The sequence below is a fragment of the Salminus brasiliensis genome, chromosome 15 (genome assembly GCF_030463535.1).
Source record: "Salminus brasiliensis chromosome 15, fSalBra1.hap2, whole genome shotgun sequence".
Taxonomy (NCBI): domain Eukaryota; kingdom Metazoa; phylum Chordata; class Actinopteri; order Characiformes; family Bryconidae; genus Salminus; species Salminus brasiliensis.
This window is the reverse complement of record NC_132892.1, coordinates 36696369-36721608: the sequence shown is the minus strand read 5'-3', so window position 1 is coordinate 36721608 and position 25240 is coordinate 36696369. Positions and strand designations below refer to the sequence as shown.

The 25240-nt window shown below is 44.9% G+C and overlaps 2 protein-coding genes across 8 annotated transcripts in view; one reads left to right on the top strand and one right to left on the bottom strand.

The window, feature by feature from the left end:
- Positions 1 to 9072, bottom strand: part of LOC140536193 (lachesin-like) — a 12373-nt gene extending 3301 nt beyond the window's left edge. For 2 of the 5 annotated variants that reach the window (XM_072657893.1, XM_072657894.1), the window contains exons 1-3: positions 7519 to 8218; positions 6868 to 7149; positions 5666 to 6001 (exon numbers count right to left, since the gene is read on the bottom strand). In XM_072657893.1, coding sequence (XP_072513994.1) covers positions 5666 to 6001; positions 6868 to 7149; positions 7519 to 7594 — 694 coding nt within the window. In that variant the 5' untranslated portion in view covers positions 7595 to 8218. The other 3 variants (XM_072657890.1, XM_072657891.1, XM_072657889.1) reach the window with 3 other exon arrangements.
- Positions 9073 to 14256: 5184 nt separating this feature from the next.
- LOC140536190 (integrin alpha-M-like) overlaps positions 14257 to 25240 on the top strand; it is a 33313-nt gene continuing 22329 nt past the window's right edge. For 2 of the 3 annotated variants that reach the window (XM_072657882.1, XM_072657880.1), the window contains exons 1-7: positions 14294 to 14321; positions 14532 to 14552; positions 15842 to 15939; positions 17889 to 18006; positions 18080 to 18186; positions 18292 to 18359; positions 21880 to 21994. In XM_072657882.1, coding sequence (XP_072513983.1) covers positions 15867 to 15939; positions 17889 to 18006; positions 18080 to 18186; positions 18292 to 18359; positions 21880 to 21994 — 481 coding nt within the window. In that variant the 5' untranslated portion in view covers positions 14294 to 14321; positions 14532 to 14552; positions 15842 to 15866. Of the gene's footprint in view, positions 14322 to 14531; positions 14553 to 15841; positions 15940 to 17888; positions 18007 to 18079; positions 18187 to 18291; positions 18360 to 21879; positions 21995 to 25240 lie in introns of all 3 variants that reach the window. The other variant, XM_072657881.1, reaches the window with a different exon arrangement.

Here is a 25240-nt window from a genome sequence, read left to right as displayed (position 1 = left end):
CGCACCCGGCAAACACATGCTCTACCGTCTCAGGCCTCCTGCAAAACGGACAACCCTCGTCTACAAGAGGGTTCAAGTGAGCAACATGCTTGTTTGTGGCCAGAGCCCCGTGGATTATCCTCCACTGCAGGTCCCCAGTTCTTTTGGGCACAGGCAGTTTATACAAAATTCTCCACCTGAAGTGTGCCATGCTGTGCTCACCCAACAGACCCTGCCACCGGTGTTCTCTTACCTCCCTCAAGGCACGAAAATTCAGCATCTTCATGGCCATTCCATACAGTGCCTTGCTACTGATAGTTGAGAACTCACCCAGGCCTGGAGAGGAAAAGGTCAGGAGGTTACCCCTTCCCTCCTGCCAGTCACCAACAGCCGCAGACACTTGTAACCGTGGAAAGGGAGGACGCTCCTCGCTCGGCAGTTGGTCCAATATTCCCCTGGCCGCTGGTGGAAGTGCCTGCTGTAACTGGGTCACAAACCTTTCCAGCAGCCGCAATGACTTTACACCAGTCTGCTGAGACAAGAGCTGTGGTGTCTTCCATCCGCCGTTACCTGGAATCAACAGGTGGCCCAACTTACTGACCCCCGCTGACATGAAGCAGTTCCTGAGACTCTGCGATGGATCTATGCCCAGCCTTATCCCAGGGTTATGAAAGATGGGTTCCTCCTGCATCCAGGGGCCTACTCCCAGTCCTCCATCCCGAGAAAATCTGAACAGTCTCCAGGCCTTTAAAACTGCAGCATAAAAGTTTGAGAGTCCAGCAAGGTGCAATCCTTCCAAGTCCATGAGGAACAACTGGAGGTCCAGCCCCCTACCCCCAGTTCTCCTCAGCAGAGCACATGCAGGCTCCCTCCATTCCACATCATCATAGTAAAGCAGCCTCTGTGCAGCCTTCAGCCTGAAAGCCACAGCTCTACTTTTAAGGTCTACCAAACCATGCCCGCCCTCATGAGTGGGTAAATAGAGCACTGCAGCCTTCGTCCAGTGATATCCAGTCCAAAAAAAGTCTACCATCTTTCTCTGGACCTCAGTCAGCAGACCAGGTGGAGCATTTAAAACCATCAGTCGGTGCCACAGCGTGGATGCCATGAGGTTATTGATGATCAACACCCTACCTCGGTATGACACTTGATGGAGCAGCCACTTCCACTTGTCCAGCTTTTGAACAGTCTTCTGTAAAACACCCTCCCAATTCAGCGTGACTGCCTCTCCCACGCCCAGGTAGACTCCCAGGACCTTCAACCTACGTGTACCCCACACTAGGCCCCCAGGTAGGTTAGGGGGAGTACTGCCCCGTCCACACCACAAGGCTTCACACTTTTTCCAGTTCACTTTACCAGATGATGCCTTCTCGTAACAACTGAGACCTTCCTGCAGTTGCTGGATATCCCTCTCATCCTTTACGATCACAGTGACATCATCAGCATAAGCTGATACAGAAAAGGCCGAAAAGCCACCCCATCCTGAGACTCCGACCCCTTGCACTGTTGTCCTCAATTGTAGCAGTAAAGGTTCAATGGCCAAGGAGTAAAGCTGACCTGACAAGGGGCACCCCTGTCTAATCCCTCGCCCGACTGAGACAGGCCGGCTCAATCCCCCTCCTACCTTAACCAGACAATAAACACTGGAATACAGCAGCTCAACGTAGCTGACGAACTGCTCTCCAAATCCAAAATTGGTCAAAGTCTCAAAAAGGTAGTAGTGGTCCACTCGATCAAACGCCTTCTCCTGATCCAGGGAAATCAGGCCAAAGTTCACATCAGTAAGGTTAGAGAGTTCGATCAAATCCTGTATTAAAAACAAGTTGTCCAGAATGGAGCGTCCTGGTACACAGTACGACTGGCCCGTGTGCACAGTGGACGACAGAATGCCTTTAAGGCGGTTGGCCAGAACTTTGGAGAAGATTTTGTAATCAAAGCATAGAAGGGCTACTGGACGCCAGTTTTTAATGTCACACAAATCTGTCACAAAAACTTTTTTGGGAGAAGGGACAGAACCGCCCTACGGCAGCTCAGAGGCAGTTCCCCCTGCACAATGCATTCACACAACATTTCATATAAGTCAGAACCAACCAAATCCCAGAATGCTTTATAAAACTCAACAGGCAGTCCATCCACCCCTGGGGATCGGCCATCCGCCATCTGGAGCGTTGCGGTGTGAAGTTCATGTAGTGAGATCGGTTGATCCAGACTACACTTCTGATCCAAAGACAACTTGGGCAGATCTAACAGCATGGAGTCCACGCATGCGGTGTCACACGGATCAGCTGTAAACAATGCAGAATAAAACTCCACCGCCCTCTCCCGCATTTCCCCCACATGGGAAGTTAGTCTCCCATCAGACAGATATAATCCATGCATCTGTTTGGGTTGGTTACAGTGTTTCTCTAACCCAAAAAACGGACGTAGGGGCATCCATTTCATTCAGCAGTTTAAAACGAGCTCTCACAAGTGCACCCTTCGCTTTCTCTTGCAGAAAGGTTCCCAGGTCCCTGCGCAGCGCCGCCAGGTCAGCCTGCAATCCAGCATCAGGGTTCTGACCCACTAACTGTTCTTCAACACGCTTAATGTTGGCTTCAAGGTCAGAAAGAACCCTCCTCCTTTCCACAGTGGCTAGGGCTGTATACTGTTGGCAGTACAGTCTGATGTGAGCTTTCCCCACATCCCACCACTGTCTGAGGGAATCATAGTCCCCTTTCCTGAACCGCCACATTTCCCAAAACTGCTGAAAAGCAGAGCAAAAAGCAGCATCCTGCAAGAGCTGCACATTAAACTTCCAGTAGGCCGCTCCGCGCTGCCTGTACACAGTAGACAACTGGATAAACACCAAATGATGGTCAGAAAATCCTACAGGAAGTATTGAGGCTGTAAGCAAACTATTAGTGTGGTCATTCAGTAGATAAAGACGGTCTAAACGGGCAGCGCTGACCCGCCCATCCACCACTTTAACCCAAGTGAATTGTTTCTTAGAGGGGTTTTTCAACCTCCAAGAATCGACCAAATTAAAGTGGCGCTCTATATCACGTAATATTCCAGCGGATGAAACATGAGGCTCCCGCCCTGTTCTGTCCACTCCACTATTGGTCGTGCAGTTCCAGTCACCCCCTAAAACAACAAAGGCATTCTGGGAAACTTGAGACAGTTCTTTCCGCAGGGATGTGAAAACGGCCACTCTCTCCCCCCCCTATAGTAGGTGCGTAAATATTTATAAACACATACTCCCGCCCATTAATATCCACATCAGCCCTCAACAGCCTTCCTTTACACACCTCCTTCTGAGATAACACTCTCACAGGAAGCCCTGAGAGGAACAATACTGCAGCACCTCCACTGCAGCTTGTTCCATGCCCCAGAACTGCTACACCCTTCCACCACATCCCCCACTCCACTGCATTATCAGGGTCAGTGTGTGTTTCTTGTAGAAAAATAACATCAATATGTTTACATTTAATATAATCTAGAAGCATTTGTCTTTTCAGCTCATCCCTCGCACCGTTAATATTAAAGTAAAGATCAGGAACAGGCGAGATGTTCTGCATCAGAGCGGTCCTTTACGTACAGTAGTCGCCCACTTCTTTAACCTGTATCTCTGTCTGGGTGACAGCGCACCAGAATCCACCTTCAGAACATGTTTCACTGTTCTGAGGAATTTGTTGAGGTCAGGGAAGTGAGTAACTAAAGAGACGTTCCTTTTCCCCTTAGTGATCCTCAGAAACTGGTCAAGCTGTGCAGTACTGTAAACCTCTCCGGCCTGGCTGGACAAACTCTCTGACAGTTCAGAGCAATCTGAGTAAGATCCCTCCTCCTCTTCATCCAGATCAAACTCCATCTGGCTCTCCGTCACTGAGGCTACCCCAGCGTCCGGCCTCATAAAAACAACCCCAGAAGGGCCTGCAGCCTCCTCCACTACCCCCACATCCCCACCTTCAGCACCCCCCGCCTGCTCAGCTACATCTGCACACACAACATCTACCTGCGTCTCTCCCACCCCCGCAGCGGGGGGGTCCGCTGGCTGAACAGTACACACACCTTCACCAGGCCCAGCCTCAGCGGCTTCCCGTACCCCTCCTGCCGCCTTGCGTGCCGCCGCTCCCTCCCCCGCAGGATCCGGTACCGGTTCAGAAGCCGGCTCGCTAGCTGTCTCTACGCGCTCGGGCTGTCGTGCTGCTCTGTGCGGACAGACAAACCTTTTATGCCCCACGTCCCCGCACTCAAAACACCGCAAACTGCCCGTAGTAGCAAACACCACATACGAGCTGTCCCCGTGCTTCACCCGCAGCGTGAGGTCCAGCGCCTGGTCAGGGTTGTGTAGGAACATGAACACCTGCCTGCGGAACGAGAGGACGTGTCTCACAGCGGCGGTCTTACACCCGAGAGGGATCATCTTCATCGAGCTCGCCAGCTTCCCGAACCGAACCAGCTCCCTCTCAATCACCTCATGATCGATGAAGGGGGGCACGTTAGACACCACCACCCTCGTGGCTGGTGCCGCGAGCGGGGATACAGGCACCATCACTCCCTTCACCCAAACCCCACTCTCAATAGCCCTCCCCACTAAAGCCTCCTTCTTTAAGAACACCACCACCGCTTTATTCATCCGCGAAGCGGAGTAGATGTTCTCACAGCCCACCTGCTCCCCCACCGCGAGCAGCACGTCCTCAACGCTCGCACCGCCAGTAAAACACCAGAACGATTAGGGAAGAGAAAAGTAATGAAAAAGATTTAGAAGAATTAAAGAAATGGCAAACGCCAAAGAAGAGCCTCCGCTCACACCCAAACTCTCAGAGAGAGAGAGAGAGAGAGAGATGGGGGGAGAGAGAGAGAGAGAGAGAGAGAGAGAGACGGGGGGAGAGAGAGAGAGAGAGAGTGTGAGAGAGAGAGAGATAGTGAGAGAGAGAGACAGAGAGAGAGAGACAGAGAGAGAGATAGTGAGAGAGAGAGAGAGATAGTGAGAGAGAGAGAGAGAGAGAGAGAGAGAGAGAGAGAGAGAGAGATAGTGAGAGAGAGAGACCGTTGGGGGACTCTTGGACAGATGTTTATTAAGGGGATTCAGGCAGAACAACCGTCCAGATGTCCAGGTGTAAAGATTTAACAGTGTAAGGCAGTGATGTTACTGAAGTGTGCTGATAGCTGATCTGATTAACATCATCAATCAATCGATTGTTTTCTGGTGATCAATCATTGGAGTTGGTGACACACCTTGATTCCTTCTCGTCTTCCCCTCAGAAACTATTTCAGCGTGAATTACCATGCTATGACTGGTCAGGGTAGGACCACATCAACATCTCACATCTTTTGCAGACACTGACAAGCCAGACTTAACACTCTCAGAGGACACAACTAGTTAGCAGGATTAGCGTCTGACAAACCTGATATCATCCATCAAGCTGTACCTCTTAGCAAGAAGATCAGTTGTCTTTCTGTCAGTTTTCAAATAACTGACAGATCCATCAGTGAGAAAGCATCAGTGACGCGGGACAACCCAGTGCTGGAGTTGTTCCCACAAGGGAAGAGGATTCTTTTCAAATTCTGAGACTCTTCAGATGACTGATGTAGCTGATGTTAGCTAAACTATCTAAATAATCACACGCTTCCCACAAAGACAGAATCAATAGGAACAGGTCTGGACTACAGCGGGACTCTCAGGACAGTTTACAGGTGAACTCACAGTGTACGCTGATGGTGAGGAGTTGGGATACGCCCACTTGTAGTTGTTCGAGGAGGTTCAGGTTCAGTAGAGCTGCACACTGATACTGGACTCCATCTTCATCACGACCGGCCGAAACCTCCAGTGTGTCCGTCACGTTCCCCTCGCCCAAATTTCCAGAAATGGTAACATCGCTGGAATTAATGACGGTTCTGGTTCTGTTCTGGTCCACTCTGGTCCACTGCACTGTAAGGTTACATACTGGACCCACATTCTTAATCTCACAGGTCAGATTCCTCAGCTCACCTTCTGACCACACATCAGACTCAGAGTGTATCATCACGCTGTCCGGACGCTCTGCAGAGAGCACATACACACACACACACACACATAAACACAAACACACACACAAACACACATACATACACAGACACACACACACATACATACACAAACAAACACACACAGTCATTATAAGTATTATAAGCTTCCTGTAGTGTATAACAGTCTGGGTTAGGGTTAGGGGTTGAGGTTAAGGTTAGGATTAGGATCAGGGTTAGGGTTAGTTTGTGGGTTGAGGTTAGGGTTAGGGTTAGGATCAGGGTTAGGGTTAGGGGTTGAGGTTAAGGTTAGGATTAGGATCAGGGTTGAGGTTAAGGTTAGGGTTAGGATCAAGGTTAGCATTAGGATCAGGGTTAGGATTAGGTTTAGGGTTAGGGTTAGGATTAGGATTAGGATTAGGATCAGGGTCAGGGTTAGGATCAGGATCAGGGTTAGGGTTATGATCAGGGTTAGGATCAGGGTCAGGGTTAGGATTAGGATCAGGGTTAGGGTTAGGGTTAGGATCAGGGTTAGGATCAGGGTTAGGGTTAGGATTAGGATCAGAGTTAGGGTTAGGATCAGGGTTAGGTTAATGGAATTTACTGCTACTCTGTTCAGAGCTCATTAATGATCTATCAAGGACGAATAAAGGGTCACTGAACCTGCAGGTCGTTTAGTGCGATAAGGATTTTCTGTATGAATTAGCTCTGCAGCACTGCTGACATCACTCAGCTTACAGACAGACAGAACCCTGACAGTCACCGGATGCTGACATCTCATCAGTTTTGGTTGCCTGTGCACTAAACAGGCAACTGTAGAGCACGCTAAACCCTCACACAGAATTCAACTCACATCAAGACGTTCCTTCATAGTTATTCATCATGTGGGGTTTCTGTACTCACTGTAGAGGGTCAGCTGAATGGTCTTCTTGCATTGTGTTATGTTACCTCCTTCTACTAATGCACTCAGGTAACAGAACAGGTTCTCTGTGTTCACCTCCCACCGGGTCAGACTGGACACACTCCACACCAAACTGGTTTCCTCTGATGTTTCTATTGGATTAAATGTTGTTTCCCAGCCCAGCTTGAAATGTGTAGGTTTGGTTGTTATGGAGCAGTTCACTTCAACAGGCTCTCCATACTCCACCAGCAGAGACTCATGGAAAATGTGGATTGCGCAATCATCTGTAGACCACAATAAACACCATTAAACATCAATATTACACACACACACACACTATCTCTCTCTCTCACACAGAGGAAATCCATACAAACTGTGTCAGGAGTTAATGTTAGGTGTGGGGTTGAGGTTAGGACTAGGACCAGGGTTAGGGTTAGGTTTTGGGTTTAGTTAAGGTAGGACCTCGGTTCATCTGTTCATCACTTTTCATTATTATCCTTTGACACAAACACTCGGGAGCTTTCTGGAGTCGTGGCTTTTAACCGTGCAGAAACATCTGCAGACAAGTCGTTCTCACAGAAGAAGACTCACATGCAGGGTTAGGATTAGTAATAGCAGTCACATGACAAAATGAACCAATCACCAAACCCTACATGTGGAACTGGGTGTGGACAGCTTCCACACACGCTGCTTGAAGTGGACCCCAGACATCGATTTCAGGATGACCATGGATGGGAACTCTAGACCTCTCCTAAAAAAAAGCTTTCACACTAGATCCAACGCACTGAACTCTGAGAGCAAGCGCTTCCAGGTCCGGAAGAACATTTGCTGCAGCACTGCTGACATCACTACAGTCTTCTTGGTTCTTCCGGGTTCTTTATTTCATCATGGTTCTGTCTCACAGCTGCATCCGGCCTCCTTCGCTTCTGGACAGTCTTCAATGATCACACCCTGGGCTGGGTTTCCTGAGAGCTTCTCAACTCAACAGCATGACCTCCAACACTCTCTCTACAAGTTCAGACGATCTCAAAGCTCAGACGCTTTAAGGAAAAGGGGCTGCTGATACATAACGGACTAATTATAGTTAATCAATGCATATTAAGAATAAATTTATACAAATAAAACCAGCTGTGTTTACATCTTTTTTACTTCCTACATTTTTGGAAGCAAAGTCATTGTGATGCGGTCGTACACTGCAGAGCAGAAATGTGGGTTTAATAATCTGGTTTTAGCAGCACTGATCCGGTTTAATATCAGCTCTAGCTCTGCTGCAGTGACCAATTCAGTTCAGTTCAGCATGAATTTATTTTGATATGCTTTTAGAACTAGCGTTCTCACAAAGCAGCCTTACCCAGTACTCACCTGTAAGTGTGTATCCCACAAACTCTCCCAGCTGCAGCGCGACCACAAACACACAGAAAACACACACTCTCATCCTGAAGCAGCTACACAACACAGCAGTGTGAGGAAAAAGTGAAAGTAACACCAGATATAACCTCCTTACTGACCCCTCCTCTCTCTCTCTCTCTCACACACACACACACACACACACATACACACACACACACACACACACTAAAGACTGGCACTACCAAGAATAAGAGTGCTTAAGACTTTCGACACTTGAGCAATCAAGAGTAAAGGCCACTGAGACTGACACTACAAAGAGAAGAATCTTGTGGAGCTGTACTTTCTGTCACCTCCACTGTTGATTTGGCTTTTTAAAGAAATGCTCCTTTAAGGTTGATAGTTCACAGTTGGTCCCACTGTGCTCAAATCATCACATCTGCCCCAGCTGAATGAAGACCTGAGTGCAGATTGAGAGAAGTGTAACATCTGGGTGACTATTGATGTCCAGTGTTTATTGGTTACATTGGCATAGTATCTGAAAAGTAGAACATCGAGTAAAACCGAGATTTATACTGAGATTTATATCATTGCTTTAACGACAGTAAGGTCAGAAACGAACATCAGCAGAACGTTTCCTCTTACTCAGATGAGATATCCACACGTTTACATGTATGGCATTTAGCTGATGCTCTTCTCCAGAGTGACTTACAAGGTTAGAGAAGGGCTTTTGGTTCCGTAGGTTGTTGATTCTGGTTTTCTTGGTTACTCCAGGTTCTTTACTTCATCATTGTTCTGCCCTCAGTGTTCACTCTCTCAAAGACTTTTCAGACTCTGCAGAAAACTGGCTCAAGCTGCATCCTTCACTTAAGTCTTCACAATGAACACACCCTGGGCCGGGTTTCCTGAGAGCTTTAAGATAATTCTGAAACGGTCGATCGAGCATTACCTCGAACACTATCTCTACCAGTTCAGACAATCTCAGTGCTCAGATTCTTTAAGGAAAAGGGGCTGCTGATACATAACGGACCAACTATAGTTAACACACACACTTAGTTAAATATAAGAAAACACACACCCTCAACCTAAACCTGACACTACCCAGAGTAACAGCCCTAAAGACTGACACTACCCAGAGTAAGAGCCCTAAAGACTGACCCTACCAAGTGTAGCAGCCCTAAAGACTGACACTACCCAGAGTAAGTGCTCTAAAGACTGACACTACCCAGAGTAACAGCCCTAAAGACTGACACTACCAGGAGTAACAGCTCTAAAGACTGACACTGCCAGGAGTAACAGCTCTAAAGACTGACACTACCCAGAGTAACATCTCTAAAGACTGACACTACCAGGAGTAAGAGCTCTAAAGACTGACACTACCCAGAGTAACAGCTCTAAAGACTGACACTACCCAGAGTAACAGCTCTAAAGACTGACACTACCCAGAGTAAGAGCTCTAAAGACTGACACTACCCAGAGTAAGAGCTCTAAAGACTGACACTACCCAGAGTAACAGCTCTAAAGACTGACACTACCCAGAGTAAGAGCTCTAAAGACTGACACTACCCAGAGTAACAGCTCTAAAGACTGACACTACCCAGAGTAAGAGCTCTAAAGACTGACACTACCCAGAGTAAGAGCTCTAAAGACTGACACTACCCAGAGTAACATAAACATAAACTAAAATATTCAACATAAACTAAAATATTCATGTTTGTACACTTCTTGGAGCTGGTGTGTTTACTTTGAAACAGCAGACACAAACAAACCTGAAGAACTTCCAGTAATAGAATAAAGCCTGAGGGATTCTGTGGGGTCTACTTAAATCACAGAACCTGACACATTGTATAACGTGCAAAACCAAACAACATTCTGAGCCAGATTGATTACCACTGAACATCGCCGAGAAGAGCACAGAGCCTTGCTCAGCACTGGGTCTCTGTATCTCTGTCTCTGTCTCTCTCTCTCTAGCAATGAAGTTGCATCTTAAAAAATGAGGAGCCTGAAGCCTGCAGTGATTGTGTACCTCAATAAAGACCCTGAAAACCTCATAAGGGAGTATATGGTGCGTATTTTGGCCTCTGCTTTTTTCCACAGAATTACTTTTTCTGTTTGTGCTTTTTGGAGCCATTTTTAATCAAACTAACATGAATAAACTCATGATAAAGGAACATCACCCAGTGCAGTGGTGTAACTCATTGGCTTGTTTTCAATTCAATTCAGTTTTATTTATTTAGGCTTTTTACAACAAATGTCACAAATCAGCTTTATAGAGATCTGGGTCAGGCGGTACCATTGTGGAACAGTTGGAATCGGGCATCTCAGTACATGAGAAAGAGAGAGAGAGAAAACAGAAAGGAGGGGAAAACACAAGGGGTCAGGAGGGCAGAGTGCAGGACAATGTTATGGGGTTAGCGTGATAGGAGCCAATAAATGGACTTGTATTAGCAGCAGGCAGACAGCAGGGGTCCTCAGCATAGAAGTGAAAGTCAATGCCATGTTTACAGATGATTTTGCCCAGCGGCAGCATATAAAGAGTAAACAGTAGCGAACCCCAGATTGATCCCTGAGGAACACCATAGCTTACTTTTGAGAAGTAAGAATATTTATTATTTAAGTAAACACATTGGTGGCGATCTGTCAGATAGGATCTAAACCAAATGAGCGATGATCCTTTAATTTCTACTGAATTTCCAAGCCTGTTGAGCAGAATTACATGACCTACAGTAGCACTAAGGCAGCACTAAGGTCAAGCAGCATGAGAATAGAACCTTGGCTATGAAGGGAGATTAGATAATGGTCTATAATTACCATAAGAATAGGCTTGATAATTGCTGATTTAAGGAATTTAGGTATGTAGCCAATGTTGAGGGAGGAGTTAACTATGGCCAGTACTGGTTCTATAACCCCTGTTTAAACAGCTGTGTTAGAACAGGATCTAGTACACTAGGATGGCTTTGATGAGCTAATTATGCTAACCAGATTCTTGTCAGTAACCAGGTGGAAATACTTCATTAAAGTGTGCATTAAAGCATTAAAGCTGGTGCAGCATTCATCAACACTCACTGCAGTGGTTCAGGACAGGCTGTGAATTTTAGTTGAATGTTTTGAATTTTATGGTTAAAGAGGTGATGAAATCATTATTGCTGATGTCGGCAGAATCAGCTGAGTTAGTTAGTCTGTGACTGCTGGTGAGTTTGGTCCCAGTATTAAAAAGGAATCTGGGCTTGTTTTTGTTATTGTCTATTAGTGATGCATTATATCATGATTTGGCTTTAATTAAGGCTTTTTTATTCAGCAGGATTATGACACCAATCAAGCCGTAGAGATTCTAATTTTGTATGTCACTGACGTTCATAGCTACTATAGAGTTCTCTGTTTTAGTGTACGCATAGGGTCGTTATACCAAAGCTTTTTCTCTCTCTAATGTGTTTGATCTTAATTGGTGCAACATTGTGAAGATTAGAGCGATGCACAGATGTTCCATGCTAGAGATCTGTAGGAGGAGATGTGCAGGAAATGGTAGAATGGCTGGTTTAAATAAAGTAGAACACTTACCTGCCCAGTCTCTAATTCACCTACCTAAGTGATATGACAGGGTAGAGCCAGTCAGTCATGGCGTACCACATTTATGATATTCCCGGAGAGAACGACAGACCCCATGCGGCTCGGGTGAAGCCCATCTCTACGGTAGAGGGCTGGACACTCCCACTGTTGTCTACGAAGTCCACTCCAACACTGCCGCACCAATCCTAAAGCCAACAGTAAAATGCAAAGAGTTGGCTGAATGGCTCCCTTGATGGAATGTGGGCATGGGACCGGAAGACAATGATTCTGGCATCTGTCTTCTTCCAAACGGTGTCCAGAAGTGTACGGTAGTGCTCCTTCAGGACCTCACCTCCTCCTTGAGATGTTGTTTGCTCCAACATGGAGAACCATGATGTCGACGGCAACAAGCTTCTGCAGCACAGAGGGAAGGTGCCTGGTGACGTCCATGTCGTGTGCAACTGGAAAACAGGAGACTGTTGTGTTACTTGTTGGGTCCGACACCTGGCTGAGGAGGTGGAGAAGACCTCGACTTTCCCTGGCCACCCTGATGTTCCCAGGCCCTCTCTGGTGCGGGAGTGGAGATGACAATGTAGGAGGTGTCCCAGGCAGCCTGCAGCCTTGTCTTCTTTTGGTGGAGCTCGGCCTGCTTCTCAGACAGCCACTGGATCTGCCGGTCCAGTTAGGCAAGCTCCTTGCTGAGTGGTCAAAGAGCACGTTCCTCCGTGGCTGCCATGTTCCTCAAGGTAAACACAGAAACGCAATCGATGGATGGTGAGACAAAGTAATATGAAGTTTGAAGTCACAGCTGCCACAAAGATTACTATAACAACTAGCTAAGATAAATAAGCAAAAGCAAAGATTAAGGAATATAAACTGAGTAAAACAAGTAACAAGTAATTTTTCAAGTAGTATGAGAGCTAACAAACAAACAGCAGGTAAGCGAGCGTACAGCCTGTCCACCAGAAACAGAAATCCACCATGTTTTTGATGGCTTTTGGACAGCAGTGGAGGTCTATAGCACAGACCGATAAGATATGCCAGGCTCTCTCTCTCTCTCTCTCTCTCTCTCTCACACACACACACACACACACACACACACACACAAACATTTTGTGTGTGTGTTAGTAGATCAGTTAATTGTGGCTCCAAAGATGAGCCAGTTGACAGTAAGAAAAATGTAGAAAATTGCCAGGTTCTCTTCAGCTGAGAGAAGAAGTTTCATATTAAAATCAGAACATTATTAGAAGCCTTAAGTATTTGAAGGTATGATTTATGGATGTTCTATTAACAGCAGGTTTTTGTTTTGTGGTTTATTTGTCCTATTTTTGAGGATGTTGGAGACAACCAGGAGATAGAGCAGAGAATTCTGGGAGTCTTTGCCATAAAGAAGGAAGGTGTAGAACCCACAGATGAGCTGGAAGATGTTGGAGTAATCATCGAAGGTGTACACATTGGACTTGAGCTACCCAACCAAGCTTAAGTACACATTTGAGCTTCTACAAAAACTTGTGATGGAACTGGATGGTAGACAGCTCTCAAGAAAGGCTCAAGTGCTAAAAATACAAACTGTTGGAGGAACAATGTAGACATGAAACTTAAACTTGAGCTTAACTGTTGAAAACCAGGTCGGGTTGCATTTTTATATTCATAAAAAACACAATGTCACATTGTGTCGAGCTTGGAGACTAGGCAGACGCACTCACAGGATATTTATAAAAAACAAACAAAACAGAACAGACAGGCAAACCAACCTACCAAGTACTGAGACTAATGATGGAAGCAAACAGAACCAACAGAGAGGAGGACACTAACAAAGGAAACTAACTAAAACAAACAGAAACTATAACTAAGAAATTATAACTATTAGTCACTAATAACTATCAATCAATAATCTTTTTTTAAAAAGACATCACCACCCTTAATCACTAATCCTGACTGAATATCTTAGACTGATGACTGAAGATCTATAGACTGTTAAAGTGGCACCACCCTGTGGACATTGTCCACCACAACCCCCAACAATTAAAAAAAAACAACAGTAAAAGACAATGAGAAACAAATGTGTCCATTAACCACTAATCACAACTATTGTTCACTAATAACTCTCAACTACTAACCATAACTACTCAGCAACTGATCAGAACTATCAATCACTAAATCACACACACTCTCTCTAACTGTGGTTAGTGTGGACCAACAGATAATACCACTACATACCAGGTGGGAGACTGGGGTTCGAATCCCGGTCTGGGTGACCTTGTAAGTCGCTCTGGATAAGAGCATCAGCTAAAAGACGTAAATGTAAATGTAACCATATTAAATTCTCCTGGAGTTTCTAATAGGAGACAGACAGACTGCCATCAGTTCAGTAGAGTAATAAAAGCTGTACAGGAAGGAAGTTGAGCAGCAATTTAGTCTAAAAAGGAGAGAGAGAGAGCCTTTCTCCAGGCCCCCCTCCTCGACCCAAATCGACTCTCGCTTGACTTGTAGAATCGCCAGTCTGCAGAGCGGACGCGGTCAGGAACACAGCAGGAGCCGAGCAGGAGCTGCTTCTGTCACTGTAAGTTATTCTCTTTGTTCTGTAGCAGTTTAGTCCTCCAGTAAAAGCCCTGTTCAGTCTCAGACATAAATGTTAAATGTTGGTTTTGACTGTCCATCCGTCTTTCTGTCCGTCTGTCTGTCTGTCCGTCCGTCTGTCCATCTGTTACTCCATTCACTCCATGATTTTGTTCCTGGGTGGCTCTGATGCAACTCGCTGTCTTTTTGAAAGGCACCAGACAAAACATAACAGGTGGGATTCCTAGTGCAGCCCTGGATCAAAAGCCTTTCTAATACTTTAAAACCCATTTCAATTAACAATTTACTTAAATTTACTTTAAGGCAGAGGCAAGAACTAAAATAAGGAGGAATAAAACAGTGGCTGGACCAATCAGACCTGAAATACTGATGATCATTAGCCACTACAACTTGTTAGTAGTTTAACAAATAAGGCCTAACATTCACTAGGAGGGTATAAACTGTACCAGCAGACAAATAAATAGCTCAGATATCCTCAGATTCTCTCTATAAAGCATACAAATACAACTACGCCTGTGCTTTTTGACTCCTCACACAGTCCCAGCTGACTCATCCCCTGTAGCGTCCATGCTGTCTTTTCCAGTCTTTTAAATACAGCTAAAATCAGGAGCTCAACCAGGAGCCAAATCAGGAGCCAAATCAGGACCTCAACTAGGAGCTCAGCCAGGAGCCAAATCAGGAGCTCAACCAGGAGCCAACTCAGGAGCTCAACCAGAAGCCAAATCAGGAGCCAAATCAGGAGCTCAACCAGGAGTCAAATCAGGAGCTCAACCAGGAGTCAAATCAGGAGCTCAACCAGGAGCCAAATCAGGAGCTCAACCAGGAGTCAAATCAGGAGCCAAATCAGGAGCTCAACCAGGAATCAAATCAGGAGCTCAATCAGGAGCAAAATCAGGAGCTCAACCAGGAGCCAAATCAGGAGCCAAATCAGGAGCCGAATCAGGAGCCAGCTTACTTTCCTATAAGACTATAAGTCATTGCTAGAACTGTTAGAACAGAGTGGAGTCACTGCTAGAACTGTTGGAACAGGGTGGAGCTACACTGGTCCTGTTTACAGTGGGATATGTTGTTAATTTCTCTTGAGGACATTCTTTTACCTGACAACAAAGAAAAAGGAAATTCTGATCAATCAGGCCAGTTTAGGAATGCTGAACCCACTCAAATGCTGTTCCCGACTCCACCCTCCCATGCTTCCTGCAGTAGGGCTGTAAACACTGCATTACGTGTGCAGGAACTTGGAAAGTCTGAGTAAAACATGATGATCTTATTATTGCAAGACTATCATTGATGATCCAGTGGGCTTCCTCAAGTTCCTCCTGGGACAGGAGCAGTTCAGCGTAAATAAAGGAAAACCAAGGGACATGGAGACCTGCCAGGCTGAGAGGAGTGGTTTTATAATGTGTGTAGTAATGAAGAACATTTAGTTATTAAATAACTATATTAAAAGCCAGTGATGTTCCAGAGGGATTTGATGTTTTAGTTACTTTATGTTTGTTTTTTTAGCCTGAATAATTTGGCTGTGGAATCAATGGGAATGAAGATGGAGAGATGTAGAGTGATGGAGAAATCTCTTCGGCTGCTCCTCTACATCTCCACCTGGGGTAAGAAGAACACATCGCTCGTTTCTCTATATGCTTTCTTTAGCACACCTGGACTGAACTCTAAAGACCTACCTGTAGACTAGTCCTCTAAAGACCTGCCTGTAGACCATTCCTCTAAAGACCTGCCTGTAGACCAGTCCTGTAAAGACCTGCCTGTAAACCATTCTCCTAAAGACCTGCCTGTAGACCATTCCTCTAAAGACCTGCCTGTAGACCATTCCTCTAAAGACCTGCCTGTAGACCAGTCCTGTAAAGACCTGCCTGTAGACCATTCCTGTAAAGACCTGCCTGTAGACTAGTCCTGTAAAGACCTGTCTGTAGAACATTCTTCAAAAGACCTGCCTTCAAACTATTCCTGTAAAGTCCTGCCTGTAGACCAGTCCTGTAAAGACGCGCCTGTAAACCATTCTCCTAAAGACCTGCCTGTTGACCAATCCTGTAAAGACCAGCCTCTGTAGACCAGTCCTCTGAAGACCTGTCTGTAGACAATTCTTCTAAAGACCTGCCTGTAGACCAGTCCTCTAAAGACCTGCCTGTAGACAATTCTTCTAAAGACCTGCCTGTAGACCAGTCCTCTAAAGATCTGCCTGTTGACCAGTCCTGTAAAGACCTGCCTGTAGACCATTCTTCTAAAGACCTGCCTGTAGACCAGTCCTCTAAAGACCTGCCTGTAAAGATTGTAAGTGCTGGTTAGTGTTGGTCAGCATCTCAGTGATGAGTATGTGTGTATGTCTCTGTGTGTATGTGTGTGTATGTCTATGTGTGTGTGTGTGTTTATGTGTGTGTATATGTGTCTATGTATCAAGTCAAGTCAAGTCAGATTTATTTGTAGAGCTTTTTACAACTGTTGTCGTCACAAAGCAGCTTTACATAAATAGTGATTAATAAAAGACAGAGACAAAGAAGAAAGAAGAAATAACATAAGACATGATGGATCAAAGACCCCCAGTGAGCCCCAACGGAGACAGTGGCAAGGAAAACTCCCTCCCTCAGAGCTGGAGGAAGAAACCTTGGGAGGAACCAAGACTCACCAGGGGGGCCCGACCCGTCCTCCTCTGGTCAGAACTAATTAAACATTAATGATAAAAATGACCAAACCAGGTATAACAGATAGTTAATAGTGGTTTTAACATGGTCACTAAACAGGTAGCAGTGGTAGGCGAGTGAGCCGCTGATCTGCTATGGGGGGTGGTAGGTGGGGGGCCTGATGGTGGGACTGGTAGGTGGCAGCTGGTCTGATGCAGGTAGAGGGGACCTCAGCGGTTAGTCTTCCAGCAGGTCAGGCTGGGTGGTCATTTACTGGGAGAGGGTAAAGAGACAGAGTTAGTTCTGAGAGGATTTTATAGAGATTCGAGAATGTTGAGCAGTATCAGAGTGTCTGATGACTCCGGCAGGTCTGACTATAACAGTCTAATTAAAAGGAGAGAGCCAGAAGGTAACACAGACACGGGAGCTTCCTGAAACACTAGCGCCCCTCAGCTCCACCGTCCACAAACCTGAGTGATCGCGTGTAAGCAGCGAGACGACAGCTCTAGCATCTCAGTGTACTACAATTCCCTGTGCAGCCTTTATCTAAGAAACATTAATTACCAAAAGCTGAACTAAACAGATGAGTTTCAGCTTAGATTTAAAGACTGAGACTGAGTCTGAGTCCCCAACATTATCTGGAAGATTATTTCAGCATTGGGGGGCTTTATAAGAAAAGGCTCCTCCTCCTGCTGAGGTTTTCTGAATTTTGAGAACGTGTGTTTATGTGTGTGTATATGTTTGTGCATGTGTATATATGTGTGTATGTGTGTGTTTATGTGTGTGTGTGTTCATGTGTGTGTGTGTGTCTGTGTGTGTATATATATATATATATATATGTGTGTGTGTGTGTGTGTATGCATGTGTATGTTTGTTTGTGTGTGTGTGTGTGTATTTATGTGTGTGTGTGTGTGTGTGTGCAGCTGTGTCGGTGTCAGACGGCTTCAACATTGACGTCACAAATCCAGAGCTCTTTTCTGGGAGTCAGGAGGATTTTTTTGGTTACCGGGTTCTTCAGTATCAGTCCGACTCACAGAAATGGTGAGTACACACCTCTCCATCAAGCAGTGGATTGTGGGTAATATGGTAGTCAGTGTGTTTTCCATCTTCACAGGGTCGTAGTCGGAGCTCCTCTGAGCAGAAGCAGAAATAACGAGACATCAGGAGCGATTTACAGCTGCACCCCAAACCCAGCAAAGTGTGACCTACTGTACCAGCAAGGTACCCTCACACTGTACATTCACCTGGACACACACACACACACACACTACAGTGGTACTGATACAGCTACAGTCCAGCAGTCTGACCAGCTTTATTTACCCACAGACTCTGAGAATGTCCACTTCTTTGGGATGTCCATGGCAGTGAGGTCCAGCCCTTCAGCCGGCCTGACCGTGAGTGTACAGCTCCATCTCTTTTTTAGAAGCTGAAACTGATCAGCGTTCTGGATTCACATCTGTCCCACTGTGGAACCGCCACACAAACCAGATCTGCTTCCTATTTGCTGGTGGATATTTTGTTAATGCTGAGTGTAGGAGTATGAAATCTGGAAATACTCTGAACACTGACTGTTTATTCTTGAGACATGGGAGTTCATTGAAGGAAATGTGGCCAACATAAGCAGAGGCAAAGAGTTAAAGGGGGCACAGACCAGCAGAATTGTCCCTGTTCAAAATGCTGCCCATTTCCTCACATCCAACACGACAACTATGAGAACCGACTCTTTAGTTAGTGTCTAACAGAGAACCCAGACCTCCATGTGCAGCCCTGCTACACTACTCACTTCAGCTGTGGGTGCTCATGATGTTTTGGGTCATCAGCATATCAGACTGCCATCACCCCAGACCAGGTTCTCCTTGGTATAACACCTGGGTCTAGTCCAGCTAATGGGTCCAAACTGTACCAAATTTAAATCTGGAAATGCACAGGCTTACAAAACATATAAGGACTAATGAATAAAAGATGGAAAAGAATCTCAGTACTGCATCTATGAGAAAGTGGCCTTTTGAATCCCAGTGAAAGTGGAAGTTGTTGCTGGAAATGATGACCAAGTGCTCATAACCCTGATCCTAATCCTAACCCTCATCCTAATTCTAACCAACAACCTAACCTATCCTTACCCACAACCTAATCCTAACCCTGATTCTAATCCTAACCCTGATTCTAATCCTAACCTTAACCTCACCCCAAAACCTAACCCTAACCCTGATCTTAACCCTAACCTTAACCTCAATCCACAACCTAACCCTAACCCTGATCCTAATCCTAGCCTTAACCTCAACCCACAACCTAACCCTAACCCTGATTCTAATCCTAACCTTAACCTCACCCCAAAACCTAACCCTAACCCTGATCTTAACCCTAACCTTAACCTCAATCCACAACCTAACCCTAACCCTGATCCTAATCCTAGCCTTAACCTCAACCCACAACCTAACCCTAACCCTGATTCTAATCCTAACCTTAACCTCAATCCACAACCTAACCCTGATCCTAATCCTAGCCTTAACCTCAACCCACAACCTAACCCTAACCCTGATCCTAATCCTAACCTTAACCTCACCCCAAAACCTAACCCTAACCCTGATCTTAACCCTAACCTTAACCTCAATCCACAACCTAACCCTAACCCTGATCTTAATCCTAGCCTTAACCTCAACCCACAACCTAACCCTAACCCTGATCCTAATCCTAGCCTTAACCTCAACCCACAACCTAACCCTAACCCTGATCCTAATCCGAACCCTGATACTAACTCTAACCTTAACCTCAACCCACAGCCTAACCCTGATCCTAATCCTAACCTTAACCTCAACCCGGAACTGAACCCACCCTAACCCTCAACCTAACCCTAACCCTAACCCTGATCCTAATTCTAACCTCAACCTCAACCTAAAACTGAACCCAGCCTTACCCACAGAACTGGTCCGTGTTGGAGCTGTTAGATGATCCGTGATAAAGAACAACTGCTAAACATAAGACAGTCCACATCTGAAAGTTCTTCACCAGTTTTTGAGAAGGCGGAAGGTTAATTGGGGTTAATTGTTGGAGGAGCGGCGGCTCTGTGGGGAGCGTGCGGTAAAAGCTCAGACAGCTCGGCGTTCAACACCATTGTCCCAGACATTCTGTCCTCCAAACGCTCCCAGCTCACGGTTTCACCTGCCATGTGTCAGTGGATCACCAGCTTCCTGACAGGCAGGAAACAGCAGGTGCATTTGGGGAAAGTCATGTCCTGCACACAGACTGTCAACATTGGAGCTCCTTAAGGTTGTGTTCTCTCCCCACTGCTCTTCTCTCTCTGCACTGACTGCACCTCTGATGACCCGTCTGTTAAACTCCTGAAGTTTGCAAATGACACTACAGTCATGTGACTCATCCGGGATGATGACGAGTCTGTGTATCGGCAGGAGGTTGAACTTAGAGTACTCTGGTGCAGTCAGAACAACCTGGAGCTGAAAACGCTCAAGACTGTAGAGCTGAGAGTGGGCTTTAGGAGACATCCAGCAGAGGATGAAGTTTCTACATCAGCTGAGGAAGCTGGGTCTGCCTCAGGAGCTGTTGATCCAGTTCTACACTGCAGTCATCGAATCTATCCTGTGTTCATCCATCACTGTCTGGTTTGGAGCAGGACAGGAACAGACTGCAGCAAACAGTGAGGACAGCTGAGAGAATCCTCGGTGCTTCTCTGCCCTCCATTCAGGACTTGTACAGCTCAAGAACCAGAAAACAGGCAGAGAAAATCCTTACAGACTCCTCACATCCTGGTCATTACCTCTTCCAGCTGCTCCCGTCCGGCAGACACTACAGAACTGGTCAGACACAGGAACAGCTTTTACCCTCTGACCATCACCATCCTGACCAGCTGATCACCATCATCAGCTACAGATTGTAGCAGGCTGTAGATATTACTGATAAACTCTCATCACTCTTATCCTACAGTTCCTGCATTACTGCACCATCACTCATCTCACACATGTTCTCTGCTGTGTAACACAGTATTTAATCTATACAGAGCTGCAGACTGCTGTTATGTGAAGAACACTAAAGCTCACTGTATAAAAATGTGCTGCTGTTCTCTGTGTATTGTGTATTATCAGTTAATTATATGTAGAGTAGCTGATTCTGATTTAAGTTATAGTTCTGATTATAATTAAAGTAATAGTTATAGCTAAAGTTATAGTTATAATTAAAGTTATAGTTACTGTTATAATTGTAGTTACTGTTATAATTAAAGTAATAGTTATAGCTAAAGTTATAGTTATAATTAAAGTTATAGTTACTGTTATAATTAAAGTTATAGTTATAATGAAAGGTATAGTTACTGTTATAATTAAAGTTATAGTTATGGTTAAAGGTATAGTTACTTTTATAATTAAAGTAATAGTTACTGTTATAATTATAGTTATAGTTATGGTTAAAGGTATAGTTACTTTTATAATTAAAGTAATAGTTACTTTTATAATTAAAGTAATAGTTAGTTATAATTATAGTTATAGTTACTGTTATAATTAAGTCAAGTCAAGTCAAGTCAAGTGGGTTTTATTGTCATTTCAACTACATACAGAGAACACAGTGAAACGAAACAACGTTCCTCCAGGACCATGGTGCAACATAGACAGTGCATACAAGACACGAGTGCAACACAAACAAACAAAGTTATAGTGATGGTTAAAGGTATAGTTATGGTTATGATTATGGTTATAGTTATGATTATAGGTATAGTTATAATTAAAGTTATAGTTATGGTTATGGTTATAGTTATGTTACTGTTATAGTTATGATTAAAGTTATAGTTATGGTTATAGTTATGGTTATGTTACTGTTATAGTTATAGTTATTAGATATTATACAGTGTCTGCTGTTTGTTTGAAGCTGTGATCTTTAACCTGTCTGACTCCTGTGGTTGTGATGTAGAGCTGCAGTCCCAGTGTCACTTGTGACTGTGACGGAAACTCGTATCTCAGCGGTGTCTGCTACCATTTCAGCAGCACACTGGACATCAGCAGCAACAACACCGTCGCTGTTCAAGGTACAGCTAAGTAGTTCTTTCTATTCTGGGATGCCCCACAGATGTAGGTGCCCAGGTTATAAGAGGATTTTTAAGGCAGTTGGTGTATCAATCATAACAACAAAAATGGGTGTGATACAAGGATGTGTTTCATCACAATTATTATTTATTTTATGTAATAATGTTTGTGATAGTCACCATGCTAATTAATTATGCTTGCAGATGATGTTGCCTTAGTCAGCCTTTTAACAGACATTGAACTGGATTACAGAAGGTGAACCAGTTTTATAAAACATAAAATATTTATGAAAACATTCAAACATCTTAAAAACAAAAGAAATAGTGATTGATTAAAAAAGGCTCCCTTTCCACTGATGTGTTCTTGGAAGGACTTGGAGACTCGTGACCACCGTCTTGCAGTTGCAATAATGAAACATTTTATTCCAATCAAAAGTACAGTGCGGAGAGAGTCAGTTCTCAGTGTCCCTCTGCTCTCTCTCCCTGGGCAAAGGAACACCTCACGTTTAAACCCTACTACACATCATATGTTGTTGCCCTGTTCCCATATATAGGATGTCAGTATCTTACCCATGAGGGGTGTAAATTAACCACCACCATTGCTTAACATATATAGTACACATAAAGACACAGCTTGACCCCTTAACATCTCCGTCACATACAATGGAAAGTATATCCAATTTAAACATTTACATTTACATTTATGGCATTTAGCAGACACGCTTATCCAGAGCGACTTACAAAAGTGCTTTACTATTTAACCAAGAAAACCTTAGCTATTCAGAATAGACTAATAATTCAAAGATACCTTTAAGCTTTAGACATTACTAAGCACAAGACAATAAGGAGACCATAGTACTCTATTTGTCCAAGTACTCTCAGAAGAGGTGGGTCTTCAATCTGTGTTCGGACACCCAGGCGAAGCTCGTTCGTGCCAGGACAGAAAAGAGTCTGGACGCTCACCTTCCGTGGATCTTAAAGGATGGCGGGTCGAGCCGAGCCGTACTTGAAACTGGAAGGGCTCTAGGTGTGAATTGGCTTTTGACCATCGCCATCAAGTATGGAGGAGCTGGTCCAGTCTTGACTTTGTAGACCAGAGTCAGGGTTCTGAATCTGATGAGGGCAGCAGCTACAGGAAGCCAGTGAAGAGAGAACGCAGCAGAGGAGGAGCTGAACATGGCTGAACTTAGAAACGTTGAAGACGACCCGACCCGCTGTGTTCTGGATCAGCTGCAGTGGTCTGATGGTGTGCAGAGGGAGACCAGCCAGAAGAGAGCTGCAGTGGTCAAGTCTGGAAGTGAGGAGAGACTGAACGAGCAACTGGGTAGCTCCGGATGTTATACAGGAGAAATCTGCAGGACCGAGTCAGAACTGCAACATGACCTGAGAACAATAACTGATCATCCATGACTACACCAAGACTTCCAGCTTCTGTAGAAGGAGTGACCAGTGAAAAGGAGATGGCAAGATCGTTTTTTGGTCCAGCAGTTTCCGGGATGTACAGCAGCTCCGTCTTGCTGGGGTGAGTTTGAGGTGGTGAGCCGCCATCCAAGACGAGACATCACAAGGCATGCTGAGATACGGGCAGAAACCTCTGTGTCAGACGATGGGAAAGAAAGAATGAGTTGAGTGTCATCAGCGTAACAGTGGTAAAAGAATCCATGGGAGAATATCACTTTACCAAGAGAGCGAGTGTAGAGTAAGAAAAGACAAGCTCCTATATCTGTTCAGTTCAGTGTGTTTAGTTCATGTACAGTTTACCAAATTAGGCCTGAGAATGGATCTCGCTCTCCTTTCCCAAGTCTAACCCATGAGACCTCACCATATTATTCCTCAACTCCATACCATTCCTTCAGGTCTATGAACATCTGCATAGCTAATGAATATACTACACCACCTTTTACAAAGAGGTAAGGTATAGTCAGTGAGACTGTGGAGGAGTTTATGTATTTGGGCGCTATGAATGATTCCAAACTGGACTACTAATACACCCGTAAGAGGCACTAAACCACATTAATGGCTCTATTTTATAAGGAAATAATGGGCAGGAAAATCATTGGATCTATGATGAATCCATTACACCCACTTTTCTAGAGTTCTCCCCCCTCCCCCCTCCTTCCTGGTGAAGAAAGCTCACGTCGAGACGAAATCCCTCAGTACGGGGAGTGATGGGCCGAAGACCCATGGGCTGTCTGACAAAAGTAATAATAAATAGAAATTTTATGAAAATGAACAAATAAAAATCTGACATTTTTTAACCATGCCTTAACAAAAGTATTTAAACAAATAAACTCATGAAATAGGCCTGGACAGAAATGATGGTACCCTTAACTTAATATTTTGTTGCACAACCTTTTGAGGCAATCACTGCACTCAAACGATTCCTGTAACTGTCAATAAGACTTCTGCACCTCTCAGTAGGTATTTTGGCCCACTCTCCATGAGCAAACTGCTCCAGTTGTCTCAGGTTTGAAGGGTGCCTTTTCCAGACAGCATGTTTCAGCTCCTTCCAAAGATGTTCAATAGGATTTAGGTCAGAGCTCATAGAAGACCACCTCAGAATAGTACAATGTTTTCCTCTTAGCCATTCTTGGGTGTTTTTAGCTGTGTTTTGGGTCATTATCCTGTTGCAAGACCCATGACCTGCGACTGAGACCAAGCTTTCTGACACTGGGCAGCACATTTCTCTCTAGAATCCCTTGATAGTCTTGAGATTTCATTGTACCCTGAACAGATTCAAGACCCTGTGCCAGATGCAGCAAAGCAGCCCCCGAACATAACAGAGCCTCCTCCATGTTTCACAGTAGGGACAGTGTTCTTTTCTTGATATGCTTCATTTTCCCATCTGTGAACATAGAGCTGATGTGTCTTGGCAAAAAGTTCCATTTTTGTCTCATCTGTCCATCGGACATTCTCCCAGAAGCTTTGGGGCTTGTGAACATGTAGTTTGGCAAATTCCAGTCTGGCTTTTTTATGATTTGTTTTCAACAATGGTTGAAAACAACACTTTGGCTCAAACAACGACGGATGGTGTGATCTGACACTGATGTTCCTTGAGCTTGAATCTTTTGTTACCATTCATATTATCTGTCTCTTTGATTTGTCATCAATTTTCCTCCTGTGGCCATGTCCAGAGAGGTTGGCTACAGTTCCAAGGATCTCAAATTTCTGAATAATATGTGCAGCTGTAGTCACAGGAACATCAAGCTGCTTGGAGATGGTCTTATAACCTTTACCTTTAACATGCTT